The sequence below is a fragment of the Lagopus muta genome, chromosome 1 (genome assembly GCF_023343835.1).
Source record: "Lagopus muta isolate bLagMut1 chromosome 1, bLagMut1 primary, whole genome shotgun sequence".
Taxonomy (NCBI): Eukaryota; Metazoa; Chordata; class Aves; order Galliformes; family Phasianidae; genus Lagopus; species Lagopus muta.
The window spans coordinates 174974725-174994223 of NC_064433.1; the positions used below are offsets into that span (position 1 = coordinate 174974725).

The 19499-nt window shown below is 39.5% G+C and overlaps 1 protein-coding gene across 8 annotated transcripts in view; it reads left to right on the forward strand.

The window, feature by feature from the left end:
• The window catches only part of ATP8A2 (ATPase phospholipid transporting 8A2), a 322239-nt gene that overhangs the window by 109646 nt on the left and 193094 nt on the right, over nucleotides 1-19499 (forward strand). For all 8 annotated transcript variants that reach the window (XM_048933647.1, XM_048933645.1, XM_048933650.1 and 5 more), the window contains one exon: nucleotides 12935-13107. In XM_048933647.1, the coding sequence (XP_048789604.1) occupies nucleotides 12935-13107 (173 nt within the window). The remainder of the gene's footprint in view (nucleotides 1-12934; nucleotides 13108-19499) is intronic.

The following is a 19499-nucleotide window of genomic DNA, read 5'->3' on the forward strand; positions in this document are numbered from 1 at the left end:
TCTCAGGAGCGTCCAGATACAAAGTATGGCTTGAAGAACAAGTATTTTCTTTGCTCAGGATGCTCTTCAGCCTCCACCCACCCTCTTGGCAGCGTTTGTTTTAAAGAACTTGAGCATTGTTCTGACTCAAACACAAGGCATACCACTTATGTCATTTTCCCATTTGCTTGGCCAAGGCTTAGGCAGGGGAGTGCTGCCTTGTGGGCTGTCTGTGCTCAGTATTATTACAAGTCATGAAGGGCACAGGTGGGACTGAGGCCAGGTATGAAGAGGCCCGTCTGTTGCATCCTGCATATTCCCTTGGATAATGACTGAAGGGCAGAGGATGCCTGAATTAATTCATTAATGAGTCAGTGATCTTCAGGGACTTTAAATGAGTTTAGGAACCCTTACAGAAGTCCCAGTTGGGTGGGAACAGTTAGTAAATGTGCGTGTTCCTTCTTTCCAAGGACAAGGTCTTGGAAGTACAGCTTGTATCAAATCCTTCTGAAAACACCTCTGTGTTGTTGTTTTATTGCCTAGTCAGCCATGGGTAAAAAAAAAATGCATAGTCCAAGGAGCACAAGTAACCTCTGATGTTTGTCATGCTTTAAAGGTAGAAGTGAAATCTCTAAGGTTATTTCAAGAACTGTAATTTCTCTCATATTTCTCTTCAATACCTGTATTGTGTCTAAATCAAAACCAGGGCTTTAAGAAAACAAGCTGCGTTAAAAGCAATCTGCTGCTTGAAAGCCAGTTTTATTACAGAGCTCGCCTGTGCTGATCAGCTGCTCTGGAACTTTCTCTGCTCCACTTGGAGAAACAGATTCTATAGTATGCGAGCACTTGAAAGGAAGACTAATACGACAGGCTGGCCTGTTGCATGCATGGGACTGTCTTGAGTAGCTTTGAGTTTATAGTTTGCTGTTTGGCTTAATACTCCAAGTAGTTTCCTTTTACTTAAGCACTAGAATAACTTTGGCTATGAACTCTGACAGTGGCATGGCCTCTGTTACTTAACACTAGCATGCAACTGAGCCATTAACTGCACAGATGCTAATGGTTGCTTTTTTAAGGGAGATTCTGGAGAGAGAAGTGGGAATGAAAGGCTAAAAATTATTGAAACTGGCTTTTCCCTAGCCCTTTTTATTAGTATGTAGAGAGGAAAATTCTGTCTTACCAACCTTGTTTTCATGTCTTACAGATTGACTTTACCATATACGAAAAGGTACAAACAGTTTTTCTTTTAAACACAAGAGATGTAATATAACTTGGAAATAGTAATTTTTGGAATTGCTTGTACTGTTCTGAGTATGAGGAAATTAGGTTGAGGCAATCTGGTCATGTACAAGCCAATGGACTCTATACCCTTTCCTACATATGGTGCTCTTTTGGGGAAAAGATGGGTTTTTTCCTATATATTTCATAATGTTTGTTTTTTATGTGTTAATAAGCATGGATTTTGTACTTGTTAGCACTAATAAAATTCCTTCAGTGTACTCTTAGCTACATTATTGGATGCTATTGGTCTCCCTTTCAGAGAAGTTCCCCTTTTGACACTGATTCAGAGTGATAATGTTTTATATCACCTGAGGTCTTGTAATGGGGATACTACACCAATGCAATATTTTATGTATAATTTTATACACACACATATAGAGATTAACATTACTCTTTTTTTCATGGTAGTAAATTATAGGGTAAATTGGATGTCCTCACTCCAGTGTCACTTCCTTTGCTGATTTCTCCCAGCATTTTGTGGGCATCTGAATGTACTAAACTTATTTACAGAAGCATGAGGTTAAGACACTGGAGGGCAGAATCCCACATCTTCAAGATCTAAGGCAGAAGGTTGTAGTGTCTTCTTATTCTGGAGATAACTTGTGAGCAGAAAAGTCAGCTGTTCTTTGGGAAACGGTTTAGAAGAAGCATAATTTTCTTGAAGAGCTTTTCCTTCTGTGATAAAGCTGGACTAGTCTTCTGAAAAAGAAAAGCAGTTCAGACTTGTGTCAAAAAGTAGAAGGAATTGAAAGAGCTTATTCTGTTGAATGCATTTAATAAAGCTAAAATACTAAAACGCAAAGACACCAAGGCATTCTAGCTTGTTAGCAAACCAAGAGGCTGCTTCCTCTTGGCAGATTACAGTTGCTTTTAATAATTACACAGATGTGTTATTGTGCAGAACAAGCATTTCTTTCTTGTACTTTATGTCGTACAAGTCATAAACTATCTTGCTGTAATATAAATTGTTCTCTGTGGTCAAATGACTAATATGTACTGAAAGCAATGGATAGTCCCATGTAGAGCATTTCTGGAGTAAATGAAAATTGTATAATCATCTTAATCTTGTTCTTGGTTTAAGGAGAACAAGATTTTACTACAGTCTTTGAAATCCCCAGTCTTTCTGAGATGCACATGTGTTTCTTACACGACTGTCAAAGGCACCGTTCTGAAAGCCAGGAGCCTTTTGCAACTCTTCTCTGCCACTACACTGCCAGGACGCTTCATCTGTGAGACAGCGAGATAGCTGGTTGGTGAAATGGTAAATTGTTCTATTCTGCACAAAGAGGTGAAAGCTTCTTATCCTTCCTACTTCTCCCCTGCTCTGAGCATTCAGCTCATGGACTAGGGAGATTTCATGTAAGTTCCTTAAAGACACCACATGGCTGCATGCTAAGCTTAATGCTCTGAGTAAAGTTATCTGGCATTCTGCATCAGATTGGACTTCAGCACTTAACCATGCAAGTCTCAAGTGTTGAGCTGTTCGGTGCTTACAGCCACCTTGAAATACCTGACTTTAAGTTGTCTGACAATGGGATTTGTGTTTGAAATGGTGTACCCAGCTGGCATATTTGGAAATGATTTTCCTGTCATCAAACACAACTTGTAAAATACTGCTTTCATTTTTCTTTTTAAACCACATGCTGCATGTTTGGAGATGAATGCATTGCTGACAGGACAGAGGTGCCTTCAGGGTCTGTCTTCTTCCTTATTTACAGAGTTCCTTGGCTCCTGCATAATCAGTTTGTTACAGAACTGAAAACATCCTTGAATAATTATCTACACCTCTTGATGGTCCAGTTCATCTGGACTTTCAGCTGCCACTGGAGACGTCAGAGTACTGATATGATCTGTTTATCTAATTTTTAAAAGCAAAATTTGGTCTGTATGTGATAACCTGAGACTTGCTGTGAAGATTAAGGACCCTATATAGGCGTTTTAGATTACTTGGCTTACTGTGAAGGAATTCCAGGTTGAAGTTGAATTAAAAGCTACGAAAATAATCTCAGTGCAGCCATCTAATATCTCCGGGTCCTTCATATGGATGTTTTTCTTGGCATGGAAGGAGATCGTATTCATCAAGCAGAATCACAGTGCAATTAAATAGGCAAGTAGAGGCAGTGATGTAATTTGATGTGCTTGAAGAATCGGTTCTTGTTGCTTTGCTTCACATTCTTAGTGACATTTGCAAGTTGCTGTATAAATGTGTAGTATTTTTATGCTGCGGTTCTTGAAGTAGGATATGGTGAGATTTCTCTCAAATGGATTTGTATAAACAGATCCCAGTATTGCTGGGATTGCATATATAATATTGTGCTATTTGAGCTTATCAAATGTATGCATTAAATATATATGGTGGTGAACTGTCTGTATGACAGTGCTCAAAGGATCACAGTGAACGGGTTACATCTGGCTGACATCTGGTCACCAGCAGTGTTCCCCAGGCTCCATTCCAGGGCCAGTACTGTTCAACATCTTTGCCAGTGGTCTGGATGCAGGAATGGGAAGCATCCTTAGCAAGTTCACTGATGATACTGAACTGTGAGGTGCTGATGACTCTCTGGAAGAATGAGAGGCCTTGTAGAGGGATCTGGATACACTGGAGCATTGAATAGTCATGAACAGCATGATCAACACTGGAGCCGAGAGCAGCTCAGCTGAAGGGACCTGTGGGTGCTGTGACAGCAGCTCAGCATGAGCCAGCAGTGTACCCTGGCAGCCAAGGGGCAAACCATAGTTTGGAGAGTGTTAAGCACAGCCAGCTGGTCAGAGATGATTCTCCTCCTATGTACAGTGCTGGTACATCCTCACATTGAGTATTGTGTGTGGTTCTGGGCTTCACAACAGAAAAAGGATGTTAAGGTGCTTGAATGCATCCAGAGGAGGGATTGGTCAACATCTATAGACTTTTGTGGAAAGGCAGGTACTCATGATAAATAATCTTCCCAAAAGATACTGCTACTTATGCTTCTGAATTAAGTGGAAGCTTCTTTGGACTTGGTGGAGAACGTTGCTGATACTAATTCTGAAGGAGCAGTTCTTTTATGTCGTACTTGAAGAAATGGTTTAGGAAACAGTACTACCCAGCCATTATACACTGCTACTCCTGTTCTTACCGGGCTCAGAGAATGTTAAATTTTGGCACTGCTGTCAGAGGAACCTGGGATCAAATGTCTTAAAATGTTCAGGCAGAAATTCACTCAAATTATGCTGGTTTTGTACTAGAGAAGGAATATTGGACAACTGTATATTTCAGACTTTTTTTTGGTTCATTTTAATTTTTTTAGAATTCTTTCAAAGGGTGAAAGTCAAACAATATTGGAACTTGTAAGATCAAGTTGATGTTTAACAGTGTGAAGTGTTATTGGGGTGCTCATCCAGATGAATTTGCATATGCTACCATGCTGCGAGGCTACTTGTCTGTTGGGATTTTTAAATTTGTTTGATTTCTTCAGTGAGTGACAAAAAGTTCCAGTAAAGGTGAGACTTGAGATCCTGTTGTTGGGCAGGAGCGCTCTGTTGCATGAATACAAAACAGGAGCAGAACAGGAGTCAGTAGATTAGAAGTGTATGCAAGTGAAGTGTTATGCTGTGATGAAAAAGCCAGAAGGCCAGCTGGAAATACAGCACAGGAGCATAGCCTACTCTCTTCAACACAATCTCTGCCTCATCTATGGTACTGTTTAGCCAGGTAGTCAAAGCCTATTGTCCATATCAATGTGAAGTTTGTATTTTTGAGTTTGTGACTTGCAGAAGGCCAAACTAGTTTTGTGGATGCTTTTAGAAACATCATCATCTTTGAGAAAGTATGAAAATGCTTGTCTGAATGTTGGTGAGTAGAAGGTGGAAGCTTATGTTGTTGTAGAGTAGATTTTATTGGGACATATTCTCATATTAGTTACTACATAATTCCCATTCTGCTCTTCTTTTGAGTTTCCATTTAGATAGCCATAAAACACAGCATTTGGATCAGCTTTTATCTAAGCTTTTATCTAAGCAGGTGACACTGCATCTGGCAAACACTGCTGTATTTGAATTTTTTTACCCCTGCAATTTAACTCTAAAATAAAAGCATTTAGAAGTACGTAACAGTACACAGAATCAGCTGTACAGAGGAAGATCTCTTGTAGGAACTTGCAAAGAAGGGAAGCAGAGGAACTTGGCCAACAAATCCTGCAAGTGGGTACTTCTACCCAAGAAATCTTTCCTAGGCTTTCCAGCAATGTACTTTGCTCTCCCATTTATAGCTAAGTCTTTGTATGTTGCCTGTTGGCTTTTAGAGACTTGTTTGCTCACCTGTTGGAGTTCAGTGTAAAACTTGGAAAGCTGGCAAAGTATGTGTTTTAGAACTGAAGTAGTATTTCTTCCTCGGTTTGAGGCGACCTTTCAAGGTTAGCACTTGCACATGTGCTATTTATTGTGCAAAGTACTTCCAGAGACTCCTCTGCCCAACAGGTGTTGCTCTAAATACTTGCATCACATTTCACCAACTTTGATTTAGACATTAGTTTGTCTTGCCTTTACGATCGTTATCCCAATTCTCCTGTAAACTTGCGTCTGCCAGATGTCCATACAGATCCCTCAGGCATGGCAAAGAGTTTGAAGTGAAAGACTCCTCACCACTCAAATATGTAGTGAAGCATCTAAGTTGCAATTAGGATACAGTGGACAGCTTCACATGAATTTGAGCTGGCAAGTGTTACCTTGAGTGGAATTACACGGCGAAGTCAGCCATGGAAAACTTCTCATTTAAAACTGGGGCAGTGGACATAGCAGGCATTTCCACTTAAAATATTCTTTTCAGTACAGCAAAAGAATTGTTACATGTGATTATTCACAGCGTCTACTCATAGGAAGGAAGTGGAAGTCACAAAAAATGAAATTCTGGTACGAGAAGTTGATCTGGCACTTCAGTGTTTTCCAGAGCAATGAATGGGTTGGCAGGATGGTGGAAGAAGACAGAAATACTTAAATGGCATAGGTAGCAATGCTTCCTAGACTTCTGATAAATATAACATGTAAACTAGTAGTTGGCTGTTAGCCTAACTCAGCGGTTAGCTTAACATCTTAGTGTGGCAACTTGTTCTGTGAGGATCATCTGAATTCCTCTGAGATGGAGGAGGAGATTCAGAAAGTGTATGTAAATTGTAGAGACCAGAGAAGGCCAGAATGTACAGCTGATTTAGCGGATATTTGACTCATCAAGGTCTCAGATCTGGGAGATCTAGGATCCTCTGCTTCAGATGAACAGGGTTTCTCATCTGTCTAAATCATGCTACTTGCTATTTAGTTTTCTTTTCAGGTCCACGCACCGCTCTGTGCTTAGAATGAATTATAGACATAGATATAGACAGTTCCAGACTGTCATTTCAGTGACACTGTGACCCTTTCCAGAGAAGAGTCAGGAAGTAAGGAAGAAGGGATTTGCAGCTTATCTTGCAGCAATTTTGCTTTTTCTCTCTGGATATCAGCTTGTTTTGTAAGATAAATTTAGGAAAGAGTTGTTATACCACAAGATTATTTTGCTAGTCTTACTGCTTTTTTTTTTTCTTGGCAAATATTTGATGCTGTTTTTTGCATTGGATAACAAACTGCTAACCACTAACATGTCTTGCTGTAGCATGTTAGCTTCCCAAGTTCCACAGGGAGCACATGGACTGTATAGTGTGCTGCTGTTAAACAAAACAAAAACCTTGAAATGAAAATCTTTTAAGATTGTTATATGGCCTGTGCAGTTCTTTTAAGGACCCGTTGTTTTCTGTCTTGTTTTCAGTGATATCAGCTGAGCTTCATTAAGTTAACTCAATTTTCATTGGCTCACAAGTTCACTCCGAGTTAAAATCCTTAGTATTTGTTACGTGAAATTAAAAATAATAGTATGGGAAAACATAGGATTTGGTTGTGTCACTTTAGTTTCTTAAATACAAAGCTTGGCCTACCAGATGTTTTTTTCTGAGGCCTTAGAAAGTGATAATATACAAACATGCCATTAAAATGTTAGTTACAGATCCTGAGAGTGCAGTCTAGAGAAAAGACCACACAAACTCTCATTCAGGATGTTTTCATTTTCTGCCTGTCAACAAATTACACTCTGCTGTGGAGATTTATAGTAGTGTGCTAATCATGTTACTCTGTCTTCTGGATTGAAGCCGTGCACACGCAAAACAATAAAATCTGAAAGTTTGTTTTTAAGGCAGTAATGCAAGTAAATGGTCTACTCAAGGATGTGGTTGTGGTTGTGACTTGTTAAAATGGAAATGGGAAAATAAACAGGAAAAGCATATGGAGTAGGTTTGTTATGGAATATACCACCATGTCTTGAATTTAACTCAAGCATGAAGACTACACTATTAACCCTTAGACACACTTCTGTGAGTCAGAATTCTTGACACATTATTAATCAAAATCCCCACTATCCATCACCCTGGTAGTGAGTGAGTGCTCAAAAAGAGAGGAAAAATAAGAGACCCTGATTTCTTTTGCTTGCTCAGGTTGCAATCTTCATTTAATGTACTACAAAGCTCTCGTTTGCTTGGTAATTATGTATGAATGGATTCTTAAGGCCTTGTGAAGCTGTAAGACTGATAATGTTGCCCTGGTTAAGCACAATACTTAGGTATGTGCTCATGTCCTCTGTTGGCAAATGAAATATTTGTATTTGAATAGCTCACTGAATCAAGGCTACTAAACAGGTGGTTGTTCTGACTTCTATTGCCTTCTATAGACCCTTAAGTCAAATGGTATCTGTATTTTTAATTTTGGGGAGAAAAATCCATCTGCCAGTGTAGTAAAGTCTGGTGGGCAGGCACCTCTTCAGGGTTCTCCAGAGCAGCTGCATGCTGTGTGCAGAAGGAAAGTCTTGAGGGAAGAAAAAAGAAGTTTATTGTGGATATGTGAAGTACTTTGTAATATTCTGGGTTTTGTTTGTTGTTGTGTTGTTTTGTTTTTCCAGAACTCCTGACAAACTTTCCATTTAGTTTTGATGGGTACTTACCAGAAATGGTAGTGATATTCCACTGGTCTGAGTTTATTCAGACTCATTAGGACAAGTATTGATTTCTTCTCCATCATGCTTCTTCCAGTAAAGGATTGATTTATTCTTGCCTGATGTGACTCAAAGAACAAACTTTATCCCTTGATATCAAACAAGAGTAAAAGCTAGCTATCAAAGTGGAGATTTCTGATTTAGTTATCAGTAATGAGTTGCCCATGGAGGGATATCGTTTCCCTTGGTTTCCAAATGTTTGTTATCTGCTTAGTGAGGAAGTCTTTGTTATATACCCAGTGAGATCTCAGGTGGGTCTCTTTTGCTTAATTGTTCTGGTCTACAGGAGCAACGAAATAGGCTCAGTTGTTGTGTTTGTTTGCTTTAAAACAAAGCAAAACAAAAAACCCCACAACATTTTAAGTAGTTGGAAGAAGCAAATGTAGGAATCAGTATTTGACTGTATAAGCTATTAGGTTGTAAGTTAGGAGGAGTATATTGAGAGCTTTACAAAATGCATTTTAAACTGGATTCCTGACATGTAATTGTTGGTTTGTAAATTACTGTGATATGTTAAATGTACTACTAATTCTGCAACACCCTGTATATAAGATACGTAATAAGTTCAGTGACCAGAGCATGAATTAGAGAAGGCATGTGTGTAGTCACAGCAATAAGCTATCGTCTTCTCACCTGATGAGAAACATTACCTTAAGAAGTTTTTTTTTTTGTTGGGTGGCTTTGTTTTGGTTCCTGCTTTTTCTGGGCAACAGATGCTGGATGTTGAACATTCCTGCTCTCTTGCCCTCAGATTCTTCTCCAGTCTGTGGTAGGGGGTGGTTGGGCTGTGGCCCTTCACTGCCCTTCCCCAAGATACAGCCTTGTTTTGTTTTCTGGACCAATTTCTTGTGGTTTCAGCTGTCGTTTGCTTTGTGTTTAGCTTTCAGGAAAGTGTATATAAAGCACACCATGAAGTCATAAATCTAATTCCTCACAGTTTAATGAGGCAGAAGGGAGTGATACATTCATTATTGTAATGAAGAAGGTGCAAAATGTAATCTGTCTGAAATAGCTGCTGTATGCTGACAGTGCCCCGTGCAGGCTGTTGTCATACTAGTTAACTTAATCTATAAACTTGTCTCTTTGAGGGACTAGTTTCTTAGTTTGATCAGAGTTTGTTTGAACCACCATCTAGAGAAAATAAATAACAAAGCAGTTTCTGCTCCCTTTTTCTTCCTTTCTTGTGTGGAAGTGGCCCAGTTCTCTTCCCACTTAGGCTTACTCTGAAGAGTTCAGTCATATAGTGGTCACTTTATCTGATAGCTCCTTCCCTCTCTTTCTCTTTTTTCTCGATTCAGAAGTACTGCTTTGACTGCTGTTATATTCAAAACTTCTTCACCACTCAGAGTTCATTTCATCTCCAGTATTTGTTTTTTCCCTTGGCTGCATTTTGCTTTACATCCTACTTACTATTGAGCTGAGATGGCCTCTGCTCCCTTGCTTTTTTTTTTTTTAAACTTCCCAATGGTTCTGAATGGTAATTCAGGATTAAGGACTGCTTTGGAACAGGCATTGCTTGTGGCTCAGGAGATGCCTGAGCTGCCAGCTGCTGGGGACCAGGAGGCTGTTTTGGAGAGTGCTGGGATTTGCTTTCCATACTTTTGTTTTTTTTTTCCACTTTGGCCACCGACATGATGTTGAGCCTCTGGTTTGATTAACTGTAGCTATTTTTGTTTGTATTGTTTCACTGTCTATATTTGTTTGAAGCTGAGGTAGACAAACTTTAGCTTTATATGACACTTGAATTTGACATTGGCTTGAAAGTACAAAATCGTCATCCAGTTTGTAATGTAGCTCAGACTTTTTCTGTATTTATTTACATAGTTTTTCATGGAAAGGATTATTCAAGACAAGTAAAAAAAAATAAGTAGCTTCTAAGCACTACAGTGCGCTCAGTCTTTCTGCTCAGTGCACTGCAGCAGTTGTGCCTTGGAAGAAGTCAGACCAAGTTCACTCAGTGTTATGCATGAAAAACACTTCTAAAATTAAGTGATTAAATAATTTCACTTGGATCTCTGGTGTATTTTCCTGTCTGAAAGAAAGCCATTCTTATTTGAGCTGGGAGTAGAAAGACAAAGGAAAAAATTCCTTTACCATGACCTTATAAATACAGACATTTCAAGATCATTGGCATAATCCTGTAGCATAAATCCTTTTAAAATACTATAATCAGCAGAATGGGGACACTTTTATTGCTGATTATTTCTGAAAAACATTAGTGGGGTGATTAGAGCCCCAGGTAGCTTGGGCTGATTCTGCTGTTAGTGTGGTAAAGCTGCAGTTGGAAAGCTTGTGGTCACTGACGTCTGCAGTCACAGAACTCCTAGATAGCATGAATATTGCTATTACAACCCTGTAAAACTGTATCAACAAAATGGGGGTCGGAGGAAGTGAGAAGAAACCAAAACAATCAGGTAACTCTAGCTGCTGAAAGGCCTGGAAGCACCAATATGCTGTATGACATCTGAGCAGCCATAATTTTATAGGCACTTGGCCTCTAGCAAACATGAGAAAGTTTGGGTTCATCAAGTCTGGTCTGCTGGCTTTTGGGGGTAAGTGGCAAGGGGTTGGGTGGCCTCTGTGGGGAGGGAGTAGGGGCTGTGCTGTGCTGGGCACAGCTGCTTCTAGCCCACTCCGTAACAGCCACCACAGGACACAGCTGGGCTCAGCAGTGAGATGCTGGCACCTCGGGGAAAACATATTTAGGGGGATACAGAGCTCTGCACAACAGTGTGAGGAGTGAGGTAAGGTGTGGGAAACAGCCCTGTAACATTTGCTTAGTGGGTTCTCTTGAAAAACATTTACCCCTTCCTAAAATATCAGATCTAAATGTTAGTAGATGATCTTTGTGTGAGCTTAAAACACTGTGGCTATTTCAATTAGTCAAATATGCAGCTTTTCTCAGTACTTCAGTATTCGAGTTGGAAAACGTTGCTGTGCTATACGCTATGCATGGGACAGTACTTCTCAGTTGGAAGATGAACACCAAGTAGGAAGGGTTTCTGTGAGATGTTTTGGACAACTCAAGATATGTACCTGTTAGTTGTCTTTTTTGGCTAGGGACTCTAGAATTTGCAGATCCTACAGAAAATCTTAGTAGAAGCCAGACATGCATCTGCTATGTTGACATTCTTATATTTAGCACCCCTCATATAAAATAGCCATCTAGCTTTCTACAGGGGAGGAACAGGGTGATCCACGTAGTTTCCCATCGCTACATTCACAGAGACTGAATGATGTCTCAGTGATGTAGTGCTCAGACACAGCACATGCAGGCTTAAATCAAGAAATGAGAACTTACAGTGCTGGGAAGATTTTCTTTTTGTGCTGTTTATTCCCGACTGTTCCCTTCATGTGCAGATACTGAAGAAATCACTGAGTGCAGGCCTTAGTTGAAGTGATTGGTGCTCCTCAGGACCAGCAGATGTATAATCCAGAGGAACTAGTTTAGATACATTAGGGTGTTTTTGTTTTTGTTTTTTTATATCTGTCTATTAAACAGATGTTACAACACTTGGCAACTATTTGTGGCTTCACCATCCTTGCAGAAATCTGGATTTATAAAACGGCGAGTGGATTGCAATTATCCAAAAATACTTTATTTTCATTTCTGACAGTTATAACTCTATTCTAGTGGCTTTTCTTCTTATGTAAAGAAAAACAAAAGGTACTGCCTTTAGGCTAACACTGAAAGACCACAAATAGGGTACTTTTGAATATCAGTAAGCAAAGAATGTGTAAAACTTGGTTTAGCACAGTCATTCAAAGCTGCATGATTTTAAGATGAGCAGGAGTGCATTTTTTTTCTGGTTGATTTGAGTGGAGAAAGCATAAGAAATGAAGTGAGGACTTGTTAAAACAAAGCAATTATTTTTGCATATGCTAATGATGATTATTATTTTTCTTTTTTCCAACAAGAGGAAAAACTGAAAAATTATAGTCCAGCAGTTAGTGATCATTTATCATCTAGAAAGTAGTGTTGGGTTTGCTGGCTATTCAAGCCTTTGCTTTTCATTTTCTGCTATCCCATGTGCCATGAGTCAGGGCCTTCTCTTCCAAAAAGTGTACGCATACTTCAGATGATGAGAAACTTCTTGAACCATTTAGCAGTAGTTGTTAACTCTGCTAGACCAGATAGTTAAGCTAACCTGCATAGTAAGAGAACTGACTGCTTTCAGCATGAATTTCATTGCAGTGGGACTGGAAGTATTTGGGGTGATAGTGAACACATGATTTTTCTCAGCAGTAGCTGTTTGGGGTAGAGAAGAGTGAACAAGTATTAATACTTGGGATGGTGTTGAAAGACATGAGAGGCATTGGGTTTTAGCTGCCCTGAAGTTTAAGAGGATGTACCACAACTGCTGTGGGCTCCTGTATCACTCAGGCACGTGTAATGAAGGTGTCAGTCTGCACATTTCAGTATAGGGGCGTATTTTCAGTATAGAGGCGTGTATTCCTCATCAGCCTGACTGTTGTGTGACTCAACCTAATGTCTCTACGTGAGGTCTTGTTAAAATGCTGTTCTCTTCAGTGCTACTGCCCACTATTGCATAGTACAGAGATGCCTTGTTACAGTTTGGATACATTTGCATATAAACATGAAACATTTACTTCTGTTTTATACTTCAGGCAACAAGAGCTTCTTTGACTCATCATTGTAACAGTCTGGGGGACTCCTTGGGCAAGGAAAACGATATTGCTCTGATTATTGATGGCCATACACTGAAGTATGCCCTTTCATTTGAAGTCAGGCAGAGCTTTCTGGACTTGGCACTCTCCTGTAAAGCAGTCATTTGTTGCAGGTAAGAAATTCGGGAATTTATTTTAACGGTAACAGAATGGGCATGAAGCTTTATGAAATTTCCTTGTATGTTAGCTTTCATTTCATACTTAGAGTATACTATTCAAGAAGTAAGCTGCAGTCATGAGCCACTTGATAAAGTAATTGATTTCTCTGCTGTGGAACTGCTGAGAAGCTGGGGCTGTGCTGGGAGAAGCAAAAGAGAGCTATGGAGAAGTATTACTCGTATATTGCAGCCAGCTCTGTGAAAGCATTCGTAAGACTGACCAACAGGCCAACGGAGTTGAAGATTTCAATTCTACAGGATCCTCTTCGGTGCAGCAGCCTTGTACACCTTCATGATGAGAATTCAATCAGCTGCACCACTTATTCCAGTAGATCACAAAAATTTGCCTGTTTGTAGTTGAAGCCATACATCTTTTATATGAGGAGAGGTTGTGAGGATTGGAACTGTTCAGGACAGAGGCGAGAAGTCTTAGCGGGTATCTTGTTGATTGGTATAAGCACCTAATGGGAGGGAATGAAGATGAGGGGGCAGGCTCTTCTGTAACAGTGCCTAGTGACAAGACAAGAGGCAAGAAAAAAGGTATGACATCTGAAATTTTAGCTGAATACAGGAATACAGTATTTTACTGTACGAGTGTCAAACAAAGGAATGAGTTTCCTGGAGAGATTATGGAGTCTCTGATGTTAGACATGGAAAACGCACCAAGATACATTCCTGAACAGCCTGTTATACCAGATCGTGCTTAAGAAGGGCAATTGAACAAGATGATTCCAAGCTATGCTTATTCTATGATTCTGTGACTGCATGATAGTGTTGTTGTATGGGATCTTTTTTGTTTTCTCCAGTCAATGTTCTTAGCCCTTCTCCAAAGCTCTCTTCTGAATGGTTGCCAACTACAATGACTTTTAATTCCAGCTCAGTCCCTTATAACAGTTTTTTAGCTGTTGCTGTTTGATTATTTTTCCAAGGGAGCATGGCATGAGGTATTTATGAGTTTCATTTTTGCAGCTGTTTCATAGGACGGAATAAATGTGTGTTTTACAAGGTGGAGCTAATATAATTGCAGTAATTGTCTCTTGAATACAACAGGTTCAGTTCTTTTTTGGGATCCAAGAGAACAGTGGAATTATTGAATCCACCATACACTTCTTATGCCACTCTTACTCACCATGGAAATGTGTGCTTGTACATAGAGCTGGTCTGTGTCAGTCTGTTACTACCTTTGTGCTCAGTTACCTTGGGCTTACAAAGCATCGACTGCTCAGGAAGTAAATGGATGCCATGCCGTCCACTAATGCTGTAATCTAGGGAAGGAAGTTGACAACCAAAGTCGTTATTTTCATCATCTATCTGTACTCTTTGGTATAGATCATTCTGAAGCAGATTGTTAGTTTATTCCTCAGAGATTTGGTGAGCTCTGTCAAGGACCTGTGTAGTTAAAGAAAACAATAGGCTGAATTTTTACTGCAATTTTTAAAATTTGTAGTTCATTTTATATGTATATATATATGCCTGTTTCCAGATATTCCAGATGCCTGTTTCACAAACAGAAATGTAATGTTAGGCGTAACATTTTTTTTTCTTTTACTTTTTCATAACCAAGCTAACAGGAGTTTTAATTATTAATGAATTAGAAAATTGAGGAACAATGCAGGAAAACCATACTGTAAAGTATAAATCAAAGGGAAAAGATGATGTAATTTCTTAGGCTTAAAAAGAGAAATAAAAATAACAGGGTTTTGAATCCCTGGGGAAAAAGAGGAATGCCTTTAATAGCCTTTAAGTCTTTACAGGAAACTTTTTCATTTACTTGCCAGGTGCTTGATACTGAAAGAGGAAAACATTTTTTCTACTCTGGGCTGCTTTAATGGTACTTTGTGTGTAAAACAAGACAGTGCACTTAAACTTCAACAGGAAAAAGTTTTAAAATGTAATTGGCACAGCAAGAGGAAATTTCAAATTAAACAGAGTTAGTCTTCAAACAAAAATGTTAATTGAGAGGGGGATCTGGGTCTTTAAACTTGGTGGTATGATGTTTTGGGCACTTTAGGAGGAGTGGTGTTGCTATTCTCAACATAGCATAAATTTGTGGGACTTAATATTTCATAAATTTACTGTAAGATTTTTCATTCCCTCTGGGTGTTTCAGCTGCATTTGCCATTCAAGGATTTTTTTATTTTTTTTATTTTTTAATATACTTAATATATACTGTATGTTCATTTGCTGGGCTTTAGGCATAAACTGTAGTTGAACTTGATTCTCAGGAGTAATCTCTGAAAATGAAACTGTAGTAAGCCTGGCCCCGTTTTGCATTTAGAGGGAGAGATGGTATCTTCTGCTGGGGTTAAGTCTTCCAGTGTTGCATAGTCTCTTAACAGGCCACTGGCACAGGAGGAAAATACACCCCTTGGGAGAGTGGTGAAGCCTGAAAAATCAAACCAAACAGTTCTTTAAGAAAAAGCCTTGTTTGTTGAAAGTTTTTTCAGAGACTGACAGATCTTATCTTCCTTTATACTGACTGGGATATTGGTATGCAACTGGTCCAAAGCGAGCAAAAGTTACTGTTCAGCAAAAAGAAATGTTGCTTGGAAAGCAGTTCAGTTCCATACTTGATTTGCAAGACCTGGGCTGTTGCTGATCTTTCTATAGAGTTTTCATGTTCCTAAAAAATGTTTTCAATTTTTTTATGCAAGTAGCAAAATGTGTTAAATGGTTAAATGAGGGTGTTTCTTTTTGGTAACAAAAGGATATTTTATCACTTATCTAATGTTTGTGCCTCTTAGAGAAGGTTAGTTTGTACAGCAGATCACTCTTTGTGTTTGAATATGAACGCAAAGAAAGATGCATCTTTCATGTGACTACAGCATAATTAACTCCTTACTGAAGAGCCTGCTCTGATTTAAAATCATCCATGCTTCTTGAATGAAACAAAGATCTCTAGAAAGATGGGTGGCAGAAGGCTAGGACAACATCTCTCATTGGGCTCCTTAGGGTGTTTCTTGTGTTGGTTGTATTGCTGGCCACCGCTGCAATACATCTTGAAGTAGTGGCACTGGGCTGCTGTTTAAGCAGTGTATTAATTTTATCGTAGAATCATTTGAATTGGAAGGGACCTTTAAAGGTCATCTGTTCCAACTCCTCTGCACTGAACAGGGACACCTACAGCTCCATCAGGTGCTCAGAGCTCTGTCCAGCCTGACCTTGAGTGCCTCCAGGGAAGGGGCATCCATCATCTCTCTGGGCAGCCTGTGCCAGTGCTTTTCAACATCTATCTCTACAGACCAAGAATGTTGAACTGAGCTTTTGTACCTAGACCCTGCAGCCTTTTTCAACAGTGAGCAATGGCCTGATGTGAAGAGGGCTTGGGTAGGTGTGGCAAAAGAAACCAAAAACTCCACCTCATGTCTGACTTAAAATCTACTGTTCTGAACTTCTTTATTCACAAATGAGGAACATCAGCTGGCATGCTGTGCAATCGTAGGGATTGTAATCACTCACCTCACAAATCTGTTCCAAATGAAACAACAGCAGAAGCCAGTCAAAAATTTATTGTTTCATTGCTGTTTCACTGAAGGTTTTGAGAACTTGGGACAGTTGTGTTGTGTCTCATACCTCTTCACTGAGATATAGTGAAGTATTTTCTTCTTAAAGACAATAAAGTTAGTTTGACCACCCTTTTCTTTTCCTGCATTTGTTGCATAAGAGTCATTTGTACTATAAGGCCACCGACCCTTAAATCCAGTGTTTATCTGTTTTTGCTTTTCTTGTTGGGCTGATGGAAATTAGTGTAGCTGTGAGGAATTGTGAAGCTATCGTGACTTCATTACACTGATATATATAAGTCCCAATATCTCATTTTTGGGTTTTGGCTCTGGACTATTAGTTAACCTCAAGAGGAACAGAAATAAATGTTTCAGTAGCTGTATAATCTGTCAACTCTTCTTCCCTGCAATTAATTGATGCCCTGTTCTGCAGAGACCCATGAAATGGCATTACAGTATAAAGAGAAATTGAGGAAATAGAGCAACAGTGATTTCTGTGCATTATCTGCTGTTTCCACAGTGCCATTTGCCCTTTTGTAGTTACCACACCACTATTTTGCTGGCTTTTAGCTTTGGTAGTTGTTGGTCAGTATCTGAGTGTTAACTGCAGAACGCACGCCTAGCCTCACCACCCAACCTTGTCAGGATATGTGGCATAAACTCTTGTTTTCTGTACCTTGAGAAGTAGTGAAGCTGTAGTGATGGTAATTAAAAGCCAAGGGAAAAAGTAAACAAAGTGAGAAAATGCATGTGATTTAAAGAAAATAACCCTCTCTAACAACAAAAAGAAAACCTGATTGTTTTCCCTTTCTTGGCTGTTTCAAGCAGAAGTGCACACATGGGTATTCGGGGTGGGGAGAAGACATGAGCCCAGTAACACCACCCTGAGAAAAGATGGTAAATATTCCAAAATGAGCATGCCCCTTGGTTAAAGCACGTCTATTAGAGTGCTGAAAGGGAGGAGGTTTTAATGAACAGAAAGCAGATGACAGGGGAAGAAAAAAAGCAGTCTGTGAAGAGTACCTGTTGCTAATTGTTAGTGTCACTTTGTCAGCTAGGTAATGAGAAGACAGATGAGGAGACAAGAGAAGTTGTCTCAGCATGTGAGTTGTAAGGCCAGAGGTTGCATGCTTCTAGTCTTCCATCCTCATTCTGAGGAGACATCGATAATATAGCTCACAAAATGAACATCTGGAATACCTCTTAAATATTTATGCCCATAAGTCTCATTGTTGCTGGGGTTAGTACCTGACAAAGTGATTATTCTGTGCTGTAATTCAGAATGTATGTATTTATTAAATCAAAAAACTGTCTTGTTGACTTGCTTTAGAAAAGAGCCCTATTCTTGTGACAGAAAATTATAACACAGTTCTGATTAGAAATATGCAAACTGTTTCTAACATTAATTGGTCCCAAAGAAAATTATGGATGTATTGCATTTTCCTGTATATACATCTGATGTTTTCCCTCATCTCTCACCTACTGAATTATCAATGCTTGTTCTCTTGTTCTATTTCTGACAACTCATGACAGCATGGCATTCACCTCATAGCTTTGAAAACCATGAGGGAAAAACCCTTCTGGCAGCTTTAATTTTTACAGGTAATGGAAGTGGAAAGAAGGCTTGAGGTTGCACCGTGATGTTGTGCTCTCTGCACTCTAGAATAAACACCCCTCACAGGTAATTAGAAATGATTGCCTAAAATGTCCAGTATATATCTAGGCATGTGTAAAGAAATCTCAGGACTCAATTATTACTTTTCTTAAAAACTTACTGGCTGCTTTGCAAGAACATTGTAAACTTGCAAAATGCCACCATATCTGTGTTGGAAAGTCAGTATGGCCAAGCTTCAGGAGGAGGCTGGTCTTGTTCATGAGTTTGGGGAATTATCTTGCCCTCTGAGAGACACAGTGAGCTTCTGCTGAATGTTTTGGCTTCTGTTTGTTCTTGTTCATCAAATTCCTGAGCTGTGACAGTTCCAGAGTCTCCATCTCGTAGCTTAGCTCATTCAAATACATACCTAGAGTTTAAAGGAGGAAAAAAATTACTTTTAACTCCAGTCATCTCTGTAGTCAACCCAGAATACAGAGTAAAGGCTCGAATCCTAAGTGTATTCATGCTGCTCCAAAATATTGATGTACATTTCAGCTGTAGTAACTGCTGCAGGCTCATCCCTATGCAGGATGATTCTCTGGCAAGGAAACATGTACTTACCAAGTCAGAAGTATCTTTGAATCCTATTCACTTTCTTAAGATTTGTTTTTGTTTACACTGAAAACACGATAATGCTGTCCCAGTCTGTGTTGTTTGGTTTTTAAATCACAGAATCACAGAAACACCAAGGCTGGAAAAGGCCTACAAGATCACGCAGTCCAACCATCCACCAGTCACCAATTGTTCTCACTAAACCAGGTCCCTTAACACAGTGTGCAAACGTTCCCTGAACACCTCCAGTGTCGGTGACTCCACCACCTCCCTGGGCAGCCCATTCCAGTGCCTGAATGCTCTTTCAGAAAAGTAGTATTTCCTAATGTCCAGCCTAAATCTCTCCTGTGGAGCTTGAAGCCATTCCCTCTAGTCCTAGCCTCGACTCAGGCGAATGACTCAGATGAGGCAGGTTTTGCTCTTTCCTTGCATAACTATTCAATTGCCTGATGGCTTGAACTTAAGTGGTTCCTGCTATGTGGCCAAGCATTTCCTTTGCTTAATTCCATCTCGTTGTTACAACCATGGCTATGTTATGAATACTTTCCCTCTTCTTATTTTTGGTGTTTGAGATGAGGAATTAACTCAGACAAAGTTGAAAATCTGTAAGTTGAGCTGCTCTTTATTTTCCAGCAGTA